We start from the raw sequence: 14,014 nt of genomic DNA, 5'->3' as shown, positions 1-14,014 counted from the left end.
GCACAGGCTGGAATCAAGATTGCCGGGAGAAATATCAATAACCTCAGATATGCAGATGACACCACCCTTAAGAGAAGAACTAAAGAGCTTCTTGATGAAAGTAAAAGAGGAGAGTGAAAAAGTTGGCTTAAAACTCAACATTCAGAAAACTAAGATCATGGCATTTGGTCCCATTGCTTCATGGCAAATAGTTGGGGAAACAATGCAAACAGTGACAGACTTCATTTTTGGGGGAGCTACAAAAACTGCAGATGATGACTGCAGCCATGAAAATAAAAGTTGCTTACTCCTTGGAAGGAGCGTTATGACCAACCTAGACAGCATATTAAAAAGCAGAGACATTATTTTGCCAACAAAGTCTGTATAGTCAAGCCTGTGGTTTTTCCAGGAGTATTGTATGGATGTGAGAGTTGGACTATAAAGAAAGCTGAGCGCCGAAGAATTGATGCTTTTGAACTGTGGTGTTGGAGAAGATTCTTGAGAGTCCCTTGGATTACAAGGAGATCCAACTAGTCCATCCTAAAGGAAATCAGTTCTGAATATTCATGGGAAGGACTGATGCTGAAGCAGAAACTCCAATACTTTGGCCACCTGATATGAAGAACTGACTCATTTGAAAAGACCCTGATGCTGGGAAAGACTGAAGGCAGGAGGAGAAGGGGACGACAGAGGATGAGATGGTTGAATGGCACCACCAACTCAGTGGACATGAGTTTGAGTTAACTCCGGGAGTTGGTGATGGACAGGGAGGCCTGGCATGCTGCAGTCCATGGGGTCTCAAACAGTCAGACACGACTGATCGACTGAACTGACTGACTGAAACGTGTGTGTGTGTGTGTGTGTGTGTAGACAGACAGATAGATCTGGACTTGGAAATGGGGCTCTTGATTCAGTTTGATAAAATGCATTTAGCAGTAGAAAAATATCACCACCTGGCTACAGAGTTTTATGTGCAAAAAACAGCAATATCACCAATGACTTAATGTTAATATTTTCATCAATACTTCACTTAGTAAATTTTTAAAAAAATACTTCTAATTAATATTGTTTAAATGGCCATACTACCCAAAGCAATCTACAGATTTAATGAGATCCCTACTCCCAGGTGGCACAGTGGTAAAGAATCCACCTGCTGATGCAGGAAATACAAGAGATGCAGGTTTGACCCCTGGGTTGGAAAGAGCTCCTTGAGTAGGAAGTGGCAACCCACACCAGTGTACTTGCCTGAAAAATTCTATGGACAGAGGATGCTGGTAGGCTACAGTCCATGGCATCTCAAAGTGTTGGACATGAGTGAGCACACAACACTACCAAAGTACCCATGACATTTTTCACAGAACTAAAACAAATAATCCTAAAATTCTTATGGAACCATAAAAGACCCAGCATTGCCAAAGCAATCCTGAAGAAAAAGAACAAATCAGGAGGCATAACCCTCCCAAACTTCAGACAACACTACAAAGCTAGAGTAATCAAAGCAGCATGGTTATTGACACAAAAACAGACATGGATCAATGGAACAGATCAGACAACCCAGAAATAAACCCACACACCTACAGTCAATTAATCTTCAGCAAGGGAGGCAAGAGTATACAGTGGGGCAAAGTCTCTTCAGCAAATGGTATTGGGAAAGCTGGGCAGCATATGTAAATCAATGAGGTTAGAACGTATTCTCACATCATACACAAAAATAAACTCAAAATGGCTTTAAGACTTAAACATAAGACATGACACCATGAAATGCCTTTAAGAGATCATAGGCAAAACATTTTGATATAAATTGTACCAATATTTTCTTAGGTCAGTCCCCAAGAAAACAGTGGAGGAGGAAATGGCAACCCACCCCAGTATTCTTGCCTGGAGAATCCTGTGGACAGAGGAGCCTGGTGGGCTGTCGTCTATGGGGTTGCACAGAGTCGGACACAACTGAAGTGACTTAACATGCATGCATGCATTGGAGAAGGACATGGCAACCCACTCCAGTATTCTTGCCTGGAGAATCCCAGGGACAGAGGAGCCTGGTGGGCTGTCGTCTATGGGGTTGCACAGAGTCAGACACGACTGAAGTGACTTAGCAGCAGCAAGGCAATAGAAATAAAAATAAATGAATGGGACCTAGTCAAACCTACAAACTTTAGCATAGAAAAGGAAGTCATAAGCAAAACAAAAAGATAGCATACAGAATGGGAGGACATATTTGGAAATGATGTGACCAACAAGGGTTTCATTTCCAAAATATACAAACAGCTCCTAAAACTCAACAACAAAAAACAAACAATTCAATTGAAAAATAGGCAGAAGACCTTAACAGAGATTTCTCCAAAGAAGAAATACAAATGGCCAACAGGCACATGAAAAGATTGCTAATTATTAGAGAAAGGCAAATCAGTACTACGAAGAAGTGCCACCTCACACCATTCAGAACGGCCATCATTAAGAAATCTACAAATAACAAATGCTGGAGAGGGTGTAGAGAAAAAGGAACTCTACTACCGTTGATGGGAATGTAGGTTGGTGCAGTCACTGTGGAAGACAGTATAGAGGTTCCTCAGAAAACTAAAGATAGAATTACCATATGATACAGCAATCCCATTCCTGGGTATGTCTAGACAAAACTATAATTCAGGAAGATACATGTACCCCTATGTTCACAGCAGAACCATTCACAATTGCCAAGACATAGAACAACTTAAATGTCCATCAGCAGAGGAATGGATAAAGAAGATGTGGTACATACATACAATGGAATATTACTCAGCCATAAAAATAAAATAATGCCATCTGCAGCAACATTGATGCAACTGAAGATTATCATGCTAAGTGAAATCAGTCAGAAAGAGAAAGACAAACACTGTATGATATCACTTAAATGTGGAATCTAAAATGTGACACAAATGAACCTATCTATGAAGCCAAAACAGACTCACAGACATAGAGAATAAACTTGTGGCTGCCGATGGGGAAGGAAAGGGATGGACTCAGAGTTCGAGGCTAGTAGATTCACACTATTACGTTTAGAATGGATAAACAACAAGGTCCTTCTGTATAGCACAGGGAACTGTATCCATTCTCCTGGGATCAACCATAATAGAAAAGAACATAAAAAAAGAATGCATATGTATGTAAAACTGAATCACTTTGGTGTACAGCAGAAATTAACACAACACTGTAAACCAGCTATACTTCAATAAATAAATACAATTTTAAATACACACACACATACTTCTTACATTTGACAGGGTGCCCCCAAGAAAATCTAGTCCTTAAAGGAAATACTTACTAATAAAATGAAAATAATGATAAAAAAATTATAAAGAAAGAATTAGTGTAGAATACATGTGGGGAAAGAAAGAACCTGTATAAATTCAGTAGAGACCAACTCGTCCTCTGCACACACAGGAGAAAAAAACATCTGGAAGTCAAACTGAAAGAGTTATTTTTCACTTGAGTTAACTATGAACTAAGTTCATGATTGTTTGGACTCTTATAGAATAATTGCATCTGGCATTTATGCTCCACAACGTAGGAAATATGTCAGGATTTTTTTTTTTAAGTTCAGGTAAAAGAAAAAAGGTTGGTTAAGAGATTAAAGAATAAGCCAATAAGGAAAGGTTACAGTAATATATTCATTCTCTCATTTCATGAACATTTATTGAGTGCACACTTTATGCAGGACACTGTGATAGGCACTAGATGAAAGATATAGTACTTACATATGAAAAGTTTACTGTCTTGGTTTACAGTTTTAGATAAGCACATACAGTGTAAGCTATGTTGCTGTGGTAGAGAAGAGGGACCCTTGAAGAAAATGAACTGAGTCTTAACAATTGAGGGGATTTCTTTTTCTTACAGGATTCCAGACTCATCTGAAAATTCTCCCACCACAAAATACCCAGGAATGGAGAATAAAATCCCTTCACTGACTTAATAGACATGAGTTTGCGCAAACTCCGGGAGACAGTGAAGGACAGGGAAACTTGGCATGCTGCAGTCCATGGGGTCACAAAGAGTTGGACATGACTGAGCAACTGAATAACAAAAATGCACAGCAGAGCTTACAAAAAAGTAAAGTTGGTCTCCAAAGGCCAAAACAAACACAGCTAAGAAACAAAATAGTAAGCCTTAATTTTTTAATAAGCCCAAAGCTTCAAAAAGAAAGTCATAGGTTTAAACCAACAGCTGACTGTCCTGAAAGCAAGGATCTGACAGTCCCAATACCTATGAGGTAGAAATCTCTCAAAAAATAGCAGCCAGCATCAGGGAAAAGTAGACATTAAAAATCTACCCTCCAACAAAGAGCTGACATGAGAATTTTTCTTAGCCTGCACTCCAAGTCCAGGAGGGGAGGTGGGATGAGAAATAGGTTTGCCCTTTTACAATTTACACTAAGTAAGTATTCAAAAATCCCCAAGCTAAGAACTCAACATAGGGCTCTCAGACTGATAGTATTTCCCTGGTGACTGTCAGAAACAAAAGCAAAATCATTCTAGAGGGGCAGAATCTTAATTCAGGGTACAGAGCACAGAATTTTTCCCAGATAAAACCCCACTTAAATTGAATTCACAGTCCAGAATTTATAAAGCACACAGGTAGTAATCAACAGTACATGGATCTCAGGCAGCACAAGTATCACTTGTACCACCACCTGCCCCTCTCCCTGAGCTCAAATAAAAGAACTGCAGGGACCATACCTCTGCTTAAAAGGCTCAAATATATCAAAGATGGATATTAAAGCATGAGAAAAGAGCAGGACCCTGTAAGGTTGGAGGACAGATTTCAAGCAGAGTGAAATGCATTTATAGCTGTGAGTGTCCAGATAGGTATTCTTACTGGGAATCAGAGGTCACAAAATTGGGAGGAAGATGACCAAGGCTTGGGTCATAAATAACCTTGTGTTCTGTGTTACTCAGGATTCCACTTGCAAGTGACAAGAAGACCACTTTTGCCTCGAGAGTATTTTGTTGTTGGCTTACCTAACCAAGAAGGACAAGGACAGGCTTGGAATGATAAGAATCAGAGACTCTCATTTTTTCTGGACCTCTCGTTGCTATTTTCTTTGTGAATACTTCATTCTCACCTACCACACACCAGTTTTCTCCAAAAAGTGGAGAACAATGCCACTTTAGTTTTTGATCCACATCTTTTACTTTTTACTTTCTTTTTAAAAAAATTATGCTAAGATGTTTACAATAGCCAGGACATGGAAGCAACCTAGATGCCCGTCATCAGACAAATGGATAAGAAAGCTGTAGTACATATATACAATGGAATATTACTCAGCCATTAAAAAGAATGCATTTGAATCAGTTCTAACGAGGTGGATGAAACTGGAGCCTATTATACAGAGTGAAGTAAGTCAGAAAGAAAAACACCAATACAGTATACTAACACATATATATGGAATTTAGAAAGATGGTAACAATGACCCTATATGCAAGACAGCAAAAGAGACACAGATGTCAAGAACAGTCTTTTGGACTCTGGGGGAGAAGGCAAGGGTGGGATGATTTGAGAGGGTAGCGTTGAAACGTGTATATTATCATTTGTGAAGCGGATCGCTGGTCCAGATTCAGTGCATGAGACAGGGTGCTCAAGGCTGGTGCACTGGGATGACCCTGGGGGATGGGATGGGGAGGGAGGTGAGAGGGAGGTTCTAGATGGGGAACACATGTGCATCTGTGGCTGATTCATGTCGCTGTATGGCAAAAACCACTACAATATTGTAAAGTAATTAGCCTCCAATTAAAATAAATTAATTTTCAAAAATTGTGCTAAGATATACATGATACAATTAACTAAGCATTTTTAAGTGTAAAGTCAGTGGTATTAAGTACATTCACATTGTGCAACTGTCACTACTATCCATCTGCAGAAAGTTTTCATCTGCTGCTGCTGCTAAGTGGCTTCAGTCCTGTCAGATTCTGTGGGACCCCATAGACGGCAGCCTCCCCTGCTGAAACTCTGTATCCACTAGACAATAACTCCTCACTCCTCTCTCTCTGCAGCCCCTGGTAACCGCTGTTCTATTTCTGTCTGTCTGAATTTTACTACTCCTAAGTAGTTCATACAACTGGAATAATACAAAATTTACCCTTTTGTATCTGTCTGTATTCACTACACCACTTTCTTTTGACCAGGAAGAAAAAGACTTGCTCTGTACACATGCTTCCATCTCCTTGCTCTATTTTGAAAACCCTGAGAGAAGACTAATTGGTTTGGCTTGAGTGACATGCTTACTTCTAGACCAGGAGGATAATGGGTTGCTATGACTGCTCCGCTCAGGAGGTTGCATGACCACCCTAGAATCTTCCCCAATTCTCTGTGTGTACATACCCTCTCAGAGAGCCCTTCCTTGTTCTTTTGATCTAAAATAGCATCTCACATCATCTAGATACTTTATTATGCTTTTTTTTTTGGGGGGGGGGACACTTATTACTGTCTATTACAGAAAAGATTTATTTGCTTGTTACTTCCCCTACCACTTCATAAGAGTTATAACATGAGGGACCTTCTCTCTCTTGCTCACCTCTGTGCTCCCAATACCTGGAACAATGCCTGGATCATAATAGGAGCTCAATAAACATTTTAAATTAATTCATTAGTTAGAGATTGAGGTGGAGATATAGATTTAGTACTCATTGGTAAAAGTGATTAAAAGAAGTTAATTATACTTCTACCTCTCTTGTGAAGATAAGAATTACAAAAATGAAATTGAACTCTGCATATATATTTATATGAACACAGTAACTAAACAAGGAACTTAATGCACAAATAGCAAGAAAGTTACACTTTTTAAAAATGGATAATTGTAGAACATATAACCTTGCATGATGGATGCATAGGTTAGAGTCTGGAAGTTTCAATAGATTAAACCCTTTCTGAAATTGTTTTCTGTTGGCAAGCATTTAAACTATAAATGTGAATGTATAAGACCATCAGGTGTGTTTGCACATAAATGTGAATGTATAAACCCATCAGGTGTGTGTACACAAACACACACACATACATTTTTACTGGTTAACTTCGGAAACTAGCAAAGCAGATACAAGTTTAAAGCCATAGTGGGCAATGCAGTTCTTACAAAATTGCCCTTGGCTGTAGCCAGGTGAATCCAGATACTCAGGAACACAACTTCACACTGTCATGCCACCCCTCATTATCATCTCTTGGATCTTGTTTACTGTAGCTGCCTCAGCTCTCTTCCCCTACCTGTCATTAATCTCAAGGGCAGGGCAAGGCAAAGAGGAACTAGGAGCAAAGTAGGGTATTGATAAATACAAGAAAGGAGCTAGGAGCAAAGAGGGTATTGATAAATACAAGAAAGGAACTAGGAGCAAAGTAGGGTATTGATAAATACAAGAAAGAAGTAGGCAAAAATAATCTCTTATTCTTCTGACTTCATGGTGCTGCTGTCCATCTTTTACTCCCCTTAGAGTTTATTATTATCCTTATGATATATAATGAGCATCCCAAACATAAGCAGTGCTGCACCTCAGCTGAATCTACCCTACTCACAAGGTTCCTCAAAATTACATCTTTCATATCTCCTCCAACCTATCCACCCACATGTTACCGCCAAATCCAGTGAGAACTCCAATTTCTGGCAAGAAAACAGTTTAATCAAACTATATTGCCTCAAAGTTGTCTTCTACCCATCAGCTGTTATCCCTGCTGAACTTCTCTAGGTGTTAAGGAATTACTTTTTTCTAACTACCCATCTGAACCAGAAAATAAGCTCTCTGTGGCAGCTTTTTGCCTTTCTTCTTAGGAGATTAAATAGAACCACACCCAAAACCTTCTGGGAACCAACCCCCATATTCAGTTTTTAGGAAATGGGAAAGGTAGATATGGTTTGTCTAAGAGTAGTTGATTTAAATCATAATACCACTCTGTCTCATTTACAATAATGGTTAATCATTTATTCTTAATTACCAGGGGCTCAAGAATGGCCATCCACATACTAAATGGCTATCAAATTAATCTAAATCCTACTTTTTACCTGTATATCATCCTGATTATGTGTTGCTCATGTAATGTGATCATGTGCTCTCAGCTTAAGAAATAGCACTGCTCAGATGGAAAGATATACCATGTTCTTGGATTGGAAGAATCAATATAGTCAAAATGATTATACTACTCAAGGCAATGTACAGATTCAATGCAATCCCTGTCAAATTATCAATGGCATATTTCACAAAATTTTTAGAACAAAATTTTTTTAATTTGCATGGAAACACAAAGGCCCCGAAAAGCCAAAGCAATTCTGAGAAAGGAAAATGGAACTGGAAGAATCAGGCTCCCTGACTTTCTACTACAAAGCTACAGTCATCAAGACAGTATAATATTGGCACAAAAACAAACATAGATCAATGGGACAGGATACAAAGTTCAGAAGTAAACCCACATACCTATGATCAATCTATGACAAAGGAGGCAAGACTATACAACAGCAAAAACACATTCTCTTCAATAAATGATGCTGGGGAAACTGGAAAGCTACATGTAAAACAATTAAACCTACACCATACACAAAAATAAACTCAAAATGGATTAAAGACCTAAATATAAGACCGGATACTATAAAATTCTTAGAAGAAAACATAGGAGGAACACTCTTTGACATAAATCACAGCAATACCTTTATAGGTCCACCTCCCAGAGTAATGAAAATAAAAAGCAAAAATAAACAAATGGAACCTAATTAAAAACTTCTGCACAGCAAAGGAAACCATAAAGAAAACAAAAAAGACAACCCACAGGATGGGAGAAAATATTTGCAAACGAAGCAACTTACAAAGGATCAATCTCCAAAATATACAAGCAGTTCATGCAACTCAGTATCAAAAACAAAACCAAAAACAACCAATCAAAAAATGGGCAAATGATCTAAATAGACATTTCTCTAAGAAAGAGCTATGGATGGCTAAAATCACATGAAAAAATACTGAACGTTGCCAATTAGTAGAGAAAATAAAAACTAGAGAGGTATCACCTCATACAGGTCAGAATGCATGTGTGTGCTCAGTTATGTCCAGCTCTTTGACTCTATGGATTGTAACCCACGAGACTCGTCTATTCATAGGATTCTCCAAGCAGGAATACTGGAGTGAGTTGCCATTTCCTCCTCCAAGGGATCTTCCTAACCAGGGATTGAACCTGTGTCTCCTGCGTCTCCTGAATTGGCAGGCTGATTCTTTAGCACTGAGCCACCTGCGAAGCCCACCGGTCAGAATGGCCACCATCAAAAAATCTACAAATAATAAATCCTGGAGAGGATGCAGAGGAAAAGACAACATTCTTACACTGTTGGTGAGAATGTACATTGATACAACTACTATTTGGAGAACGGAGCTTCCTAGGTGGCCCTGGTGGTAGAGAGGCTGCCTGCCAATGCAGGAAACACAAGAGACATGGGTTCAATCCCTGTGTCAAGAAGATCCCCTGGAGTAGGAAGTGGTGGACAGAGGAGCCTGGCAGGCTATAACCATGGGGTCCCTAAGTCAGACATAACTGAACACAATATAGAGAAGAGCATGGAGGTTCCTTTCAATACTAAAAAGGGAGCAACCATATGATCTAGCAATTCCACTCCTGACCATATATCCAGAGAAAACCACAATTCAAAAAGATACATGCACCCCAATGTTCATTGCAGCACTACTCACAATAGCTAAGACACGGAAGCAAATTAAATGTCCATTGACAGAGGAATGGATAAAGAAGATGTGATATATATGTACAGTGGAATATTACTGAGACATAAAAAAAAAATGAAATAAACGCCATTTGCAGCAGCATGGATGGACCTAGACATTATCATGCTGGATGAAGTCAGATAGAGACAAAAATCATATGATACCACTTATATGTGGAATCTAGAAAACTTATACAAATGAATTTATTTATGAAACAGAACAGACTCAGACTTTGAAAACAAACAGTGGTTACCAAAGAGAAGAGATTGGAGGAGGGATCAAGTAGGAGTTTGGGGATTAACATATACATCCTACTATATATAAAACAGATAACCAACAAGGACCTATTGTATGTACAGAGAACTGCTCAATGTTCTATAATAACCTATGGGAAAAGGATCTGAAAAATAGACATATGCGTAACTGAATCACTTTGCTGTACAGCTGAAACTAACATTGTAAATCAACTGTACGCCAATGTAAAATAAAAATTGAATTAAAAAGAAATAGCATCATGAAAAAGTACTCATCAATATTTAGTTTATATAGTTAAAATATTTTTATCTTAAAGGAATAAAAATTTAACTGAACAGTTGGATTTTCCTGAGTGTGTGTGGGAATTTTTGACTTAACAACTTGTAGAGACTTTGTGTGCCTTGAAATCACATTATGATATTTGATATGATTAGGAAACTTTATGTTATAAGCCTGGAATCTGAATCTTTGAAAATGGGTTAAAAAGCTACTAATTCTTAACTATAAATCATAGACTTCTTGGATAGATTTTTGGGAATGTACTTTAAAAAAAAAACATTATAATATTGGCCGTGATAAATGGCCGTTTTTCTGCCACTAATTGGGTAATCAAACTGTCACATTTTAAAGGATTCCCTTTGGTTTAATATCTGCAGATCTAGTCATCCTGTCACTCTGTGGCTGCTGCAGTGCACAAGTTACCGTTCAACCTTCTCCTTTTCTCTGAGATGGGGGGTTTGGTCAGAGGTTACTGTGAGGCTCAAAGAACTGGCTTCTTTTCCTGTAGCCGGTGAACCTGTGGAACTCTGGTATATCAGATATTTACTATAGCTTATATACTTTCATACTTTTGCAATAACTTAGATTCTTTGTTTCTTTTATAGGACAATGAAGGTCAAACAGCTCTACATTATGGTAAGATGTTTTTAAATTATTACTAATTGTATTTGACTGTTTTCTTATCTCAGCTTTGTCCAACCCTACATAGTGCTTGGAAAAATGCCAGCCACTAGCAGAGCTACAATAACTTTATGTTTAAAAAACAGACTAATAACCTCTAAAGTTGATTGTATGTTAAAATTCTTATGGACACATTCATAGTGAATTGAGCATTTCTACACAGTCAACAGAAATGAAGGTTCCTCCAATCCCCTTTTGAAACTTCATTATTTCATTCCTGTTATTATCAGTGACAACTAAGATTATAATCATTGTCACTTAGGAGCTAGAATCTCTCCTGTAAGAAATACTTTCTTGATGTGATTGAAGTGAAGAAAAATAGACTTGATTTTTTAATTTATTTCTTCTATTAACTGATTAGCCTTGTGAAGTAATTTTCACTTAATCTGTAAAATAGAGGATAATCTGTAAAATGGAAGTAATATGGCTCTTAAGGGGCTACTGGGTAATTTCAGTGAGGTAAGAGATAATAAAGTACTTTGAAAACTGTGACGTACTAGAAAAAGTGTTGTTACTTTTATTTTATTTGGATATGAACATGGTTGAATAAGGGCTTCCCAGGTGGGTCAGTGGGTAAAGAATCCTCCTGCAATGCAGGAAATGTGGGTTTGATCCCTGGGTCGGGAAAATCCTCTAGAGGAGGGAATGGGAACCCACTCCAGTATTCTTGCCTGGAGAATCTCATGAACAGAGGAGCATGGCGGGCTACAGTCCGTAGGGTCTCAAAGAGTTGAATGTGACTGAGCGTGCACGTGCACACAAACACACACACAGTTTGAATAAAAGACAGCCATCAATATTTAAACTAGAATATATCAAGAACATCTCCCAGTCAATGAGAAACAATCAAATGGAAAAAATAGACTCCAAAAAACAGATAGCTCACAAATGAGAAGAACCAAATAACCAATAAACGAGATACTCACCCTCACCAATAACTTCCAAGAACTGTGAATAGTCTGAGATTATACACAACTTGAACTCTTACCAGTTAGCCTGATGCAGTTTTATGGATGCTGGCAAAAGACACAAAACTCATGGATCAGAGACAAAAATACTATTGTTCACAGCACAGTAAGCAGCATGAGGTTCATGTTTGTGTCATTTCCCCTTGAATCCCATGGGAGCTACAAAGAGAAACCCCAGATCTTGGACACATAGTGTCATAGCTTAGAAATCCTAAGTTAGGGAACTCCAGTCTTTTATAATAAGCTGCCAGCAGACCTGCCCAACTTTTACCCTGGAGAACACATGTCTTTATTATACTGGACAATAAACAAACCTGCCTTCTATTCTAGAAGGAAGCAGTACCTCCGTTGACAAAGGTCATTCACTATGTTAACATCTTTTGAAAGATAGTCTAGCATAAAGGCTATCTTTACCTCTGGTCACACGATGTACAGAAAAATGAGAATCCCTTGGAGAAATGTCTCCCAACAATAATTAGGGGATGCAGATTAAAACATTTAGATATAACTTCTGGGTTTGATCCCTGGGTCGGGAAGATCCCCTGGAGAAGAAAATGGCAACCTACTCCAGTACTCTTGCCTAGAAAATTCCATGGATGGAGGAGCCTGGTAGGCTACAATCCATGGGATCGCAAGGAGTCAGACACGACTGAGCAACTTGACTGGTTCACACAGATTGGCAACATGTAAATATGCGCACCAGGGCTTCCCCAGTGGCTCAGCAGTAAAGAACCCGCCTGCAATGCAGGAGCCACAGGAGATGCAGGTTCGATCCCTGGGTCGGGAAGATCCCCTGGAGGAGGGCATGGCAACCCACTCCAGTATCCTTGCCTGGAGAATCCCATGGACAGAGGAGCCTGGTGGGCTACAGTCCATGGGGTCGCAAAGAGTCGAACACGACTAAAGCAACTTAGCATACACATAGCATGCACACAACATATGCAAAGAATAGAACTGGGATGTGGAGGAACAATAACTCTCATATACTGCTATTGGGAACATCAACTGTTGCATCACTTTGGAGGTGAATTTGACAAAAATCTAGTGAAGTTGAAGCTACCGGTACACATACCCTACAACCTGGCAATTTCACTTCTAGTATATTCCCTGGAAATACTCCCCAACATGTGTATAATGAAACATAATTAAGAACATGTACTGCAGCGTTACTTGTAATAGCCCAAAACTTGTTTTATTAGCCATTATATTCTTCTGTTTCTGTACTTAAAATAGTTAAGTTGCATATACAACACACACACACACATATATCCATACATGTACATTTTATGTTACTAAATACCTTTGGAAGGTGTGCCCATCCTAGTATTCAAGAAATCTCAAGGCTCCTTTCTATAAACAGCCCTCTGAAATAGTTATTGTTTTCTCCAATTTATAAATGAGGAAATAAAAACTCAAAGAAGTTAGTAAACTTACCTAACAGAGCCAGAAATTCAAACCCATTATCTCTAAATTTACAAGGGAAGGAGAGAAAAACAAATGCCTTCCCCACCCACTTTCCACAGTGCTCACATCTCTCATTCTGCAAACATGTTCATATAAGTCTGTCATATAGCTCCTCTAACATCACCAAATCCTAGCTATTCTGAACTCTGATTTTCAATCTAGGAAAAAATTTTTCTCAGCTTCCTTCTTACTTGTTTGAACCAGGTATTAAGTCAGACACTCAATTCGGGGCTGCGCCTTATTCCTGATGCCTGGCTTCAAGAAGCAAACTGACTTTTATTTCAAAATATGTGCCATAAGGTCCAGAGTGCACCGCTCTGCTTAAAAAGACAACTCCACCAATGCAACCTCCTTTGAGAAGGAGGGAGTTCCACACACTAAAATTCTTTTAAAAGTGTGTTGCATAAGCAGTGTCAGTGGATTCGTGGGACTTCATTGAAACCATTATGAATATACTTGAGGTTCATAAGCTTTCAGTGAGCCATTCAAGGACTGCATTAGGGCCTGGGGACCATGGTGACTGACAACTCAAAGTGCAGGTGTGAAGGGACCACTCAGCTTCCTAGTGAAGCGAAACAGAACTGCTTAGAATGCAAGATCTGCTTATCAGGAGCAGAAGGAAGGAAACACTTCATCTAAGAAGAAAAAGATATTGTGTTAATTTTATCTGAG

The 14,014-nt window shown here is 38.8% G+C and overlaps 1 protein-coding gene across 2 annotated transcripts in view; it reads left to right on the top strand.

Moving 5' to 3' along the window:
• ACBD6 (acyl-CoA binding domain containing 6) overlaps positions 1 to 14,014 on the top strand; it is a 193,966-nt gene that overhangs the window by 150,693 nt on the left and 29,259 nt on the right. For both annotated transcript variants that reach the window (XM_065936972.1, XM_065936971.1), the window contains exon 7: positions 10,835 to 10,865. In XM_065936972.1, the coding sequence (XP_065793044.1) occupies positions 10,835 to 10,865 (31 nt within the window). The remainder of the gene's footprint in view (positions 1 to 10,834; positions 10,866 to 14,014) is intronic.

Source organism: Muntiacus reevesi, chromosome 5 (assembly GCF_963930625.1).
Source record: "Muntiacus reevesi chromosome 5, mMunRee1.1, whole genome shotgun sequence".
NCBI lineage: Eukaryota > Metazoa > Chordata > Mammalia > Artiodactyla > Cervidae > Muntiacus > Muntiacus reevesi.
The sequence above is the reverse complement of the archived record's forward strand: the minus strand, read 5'-3'. Positions and strand labels throughout refer to the sequence as shown.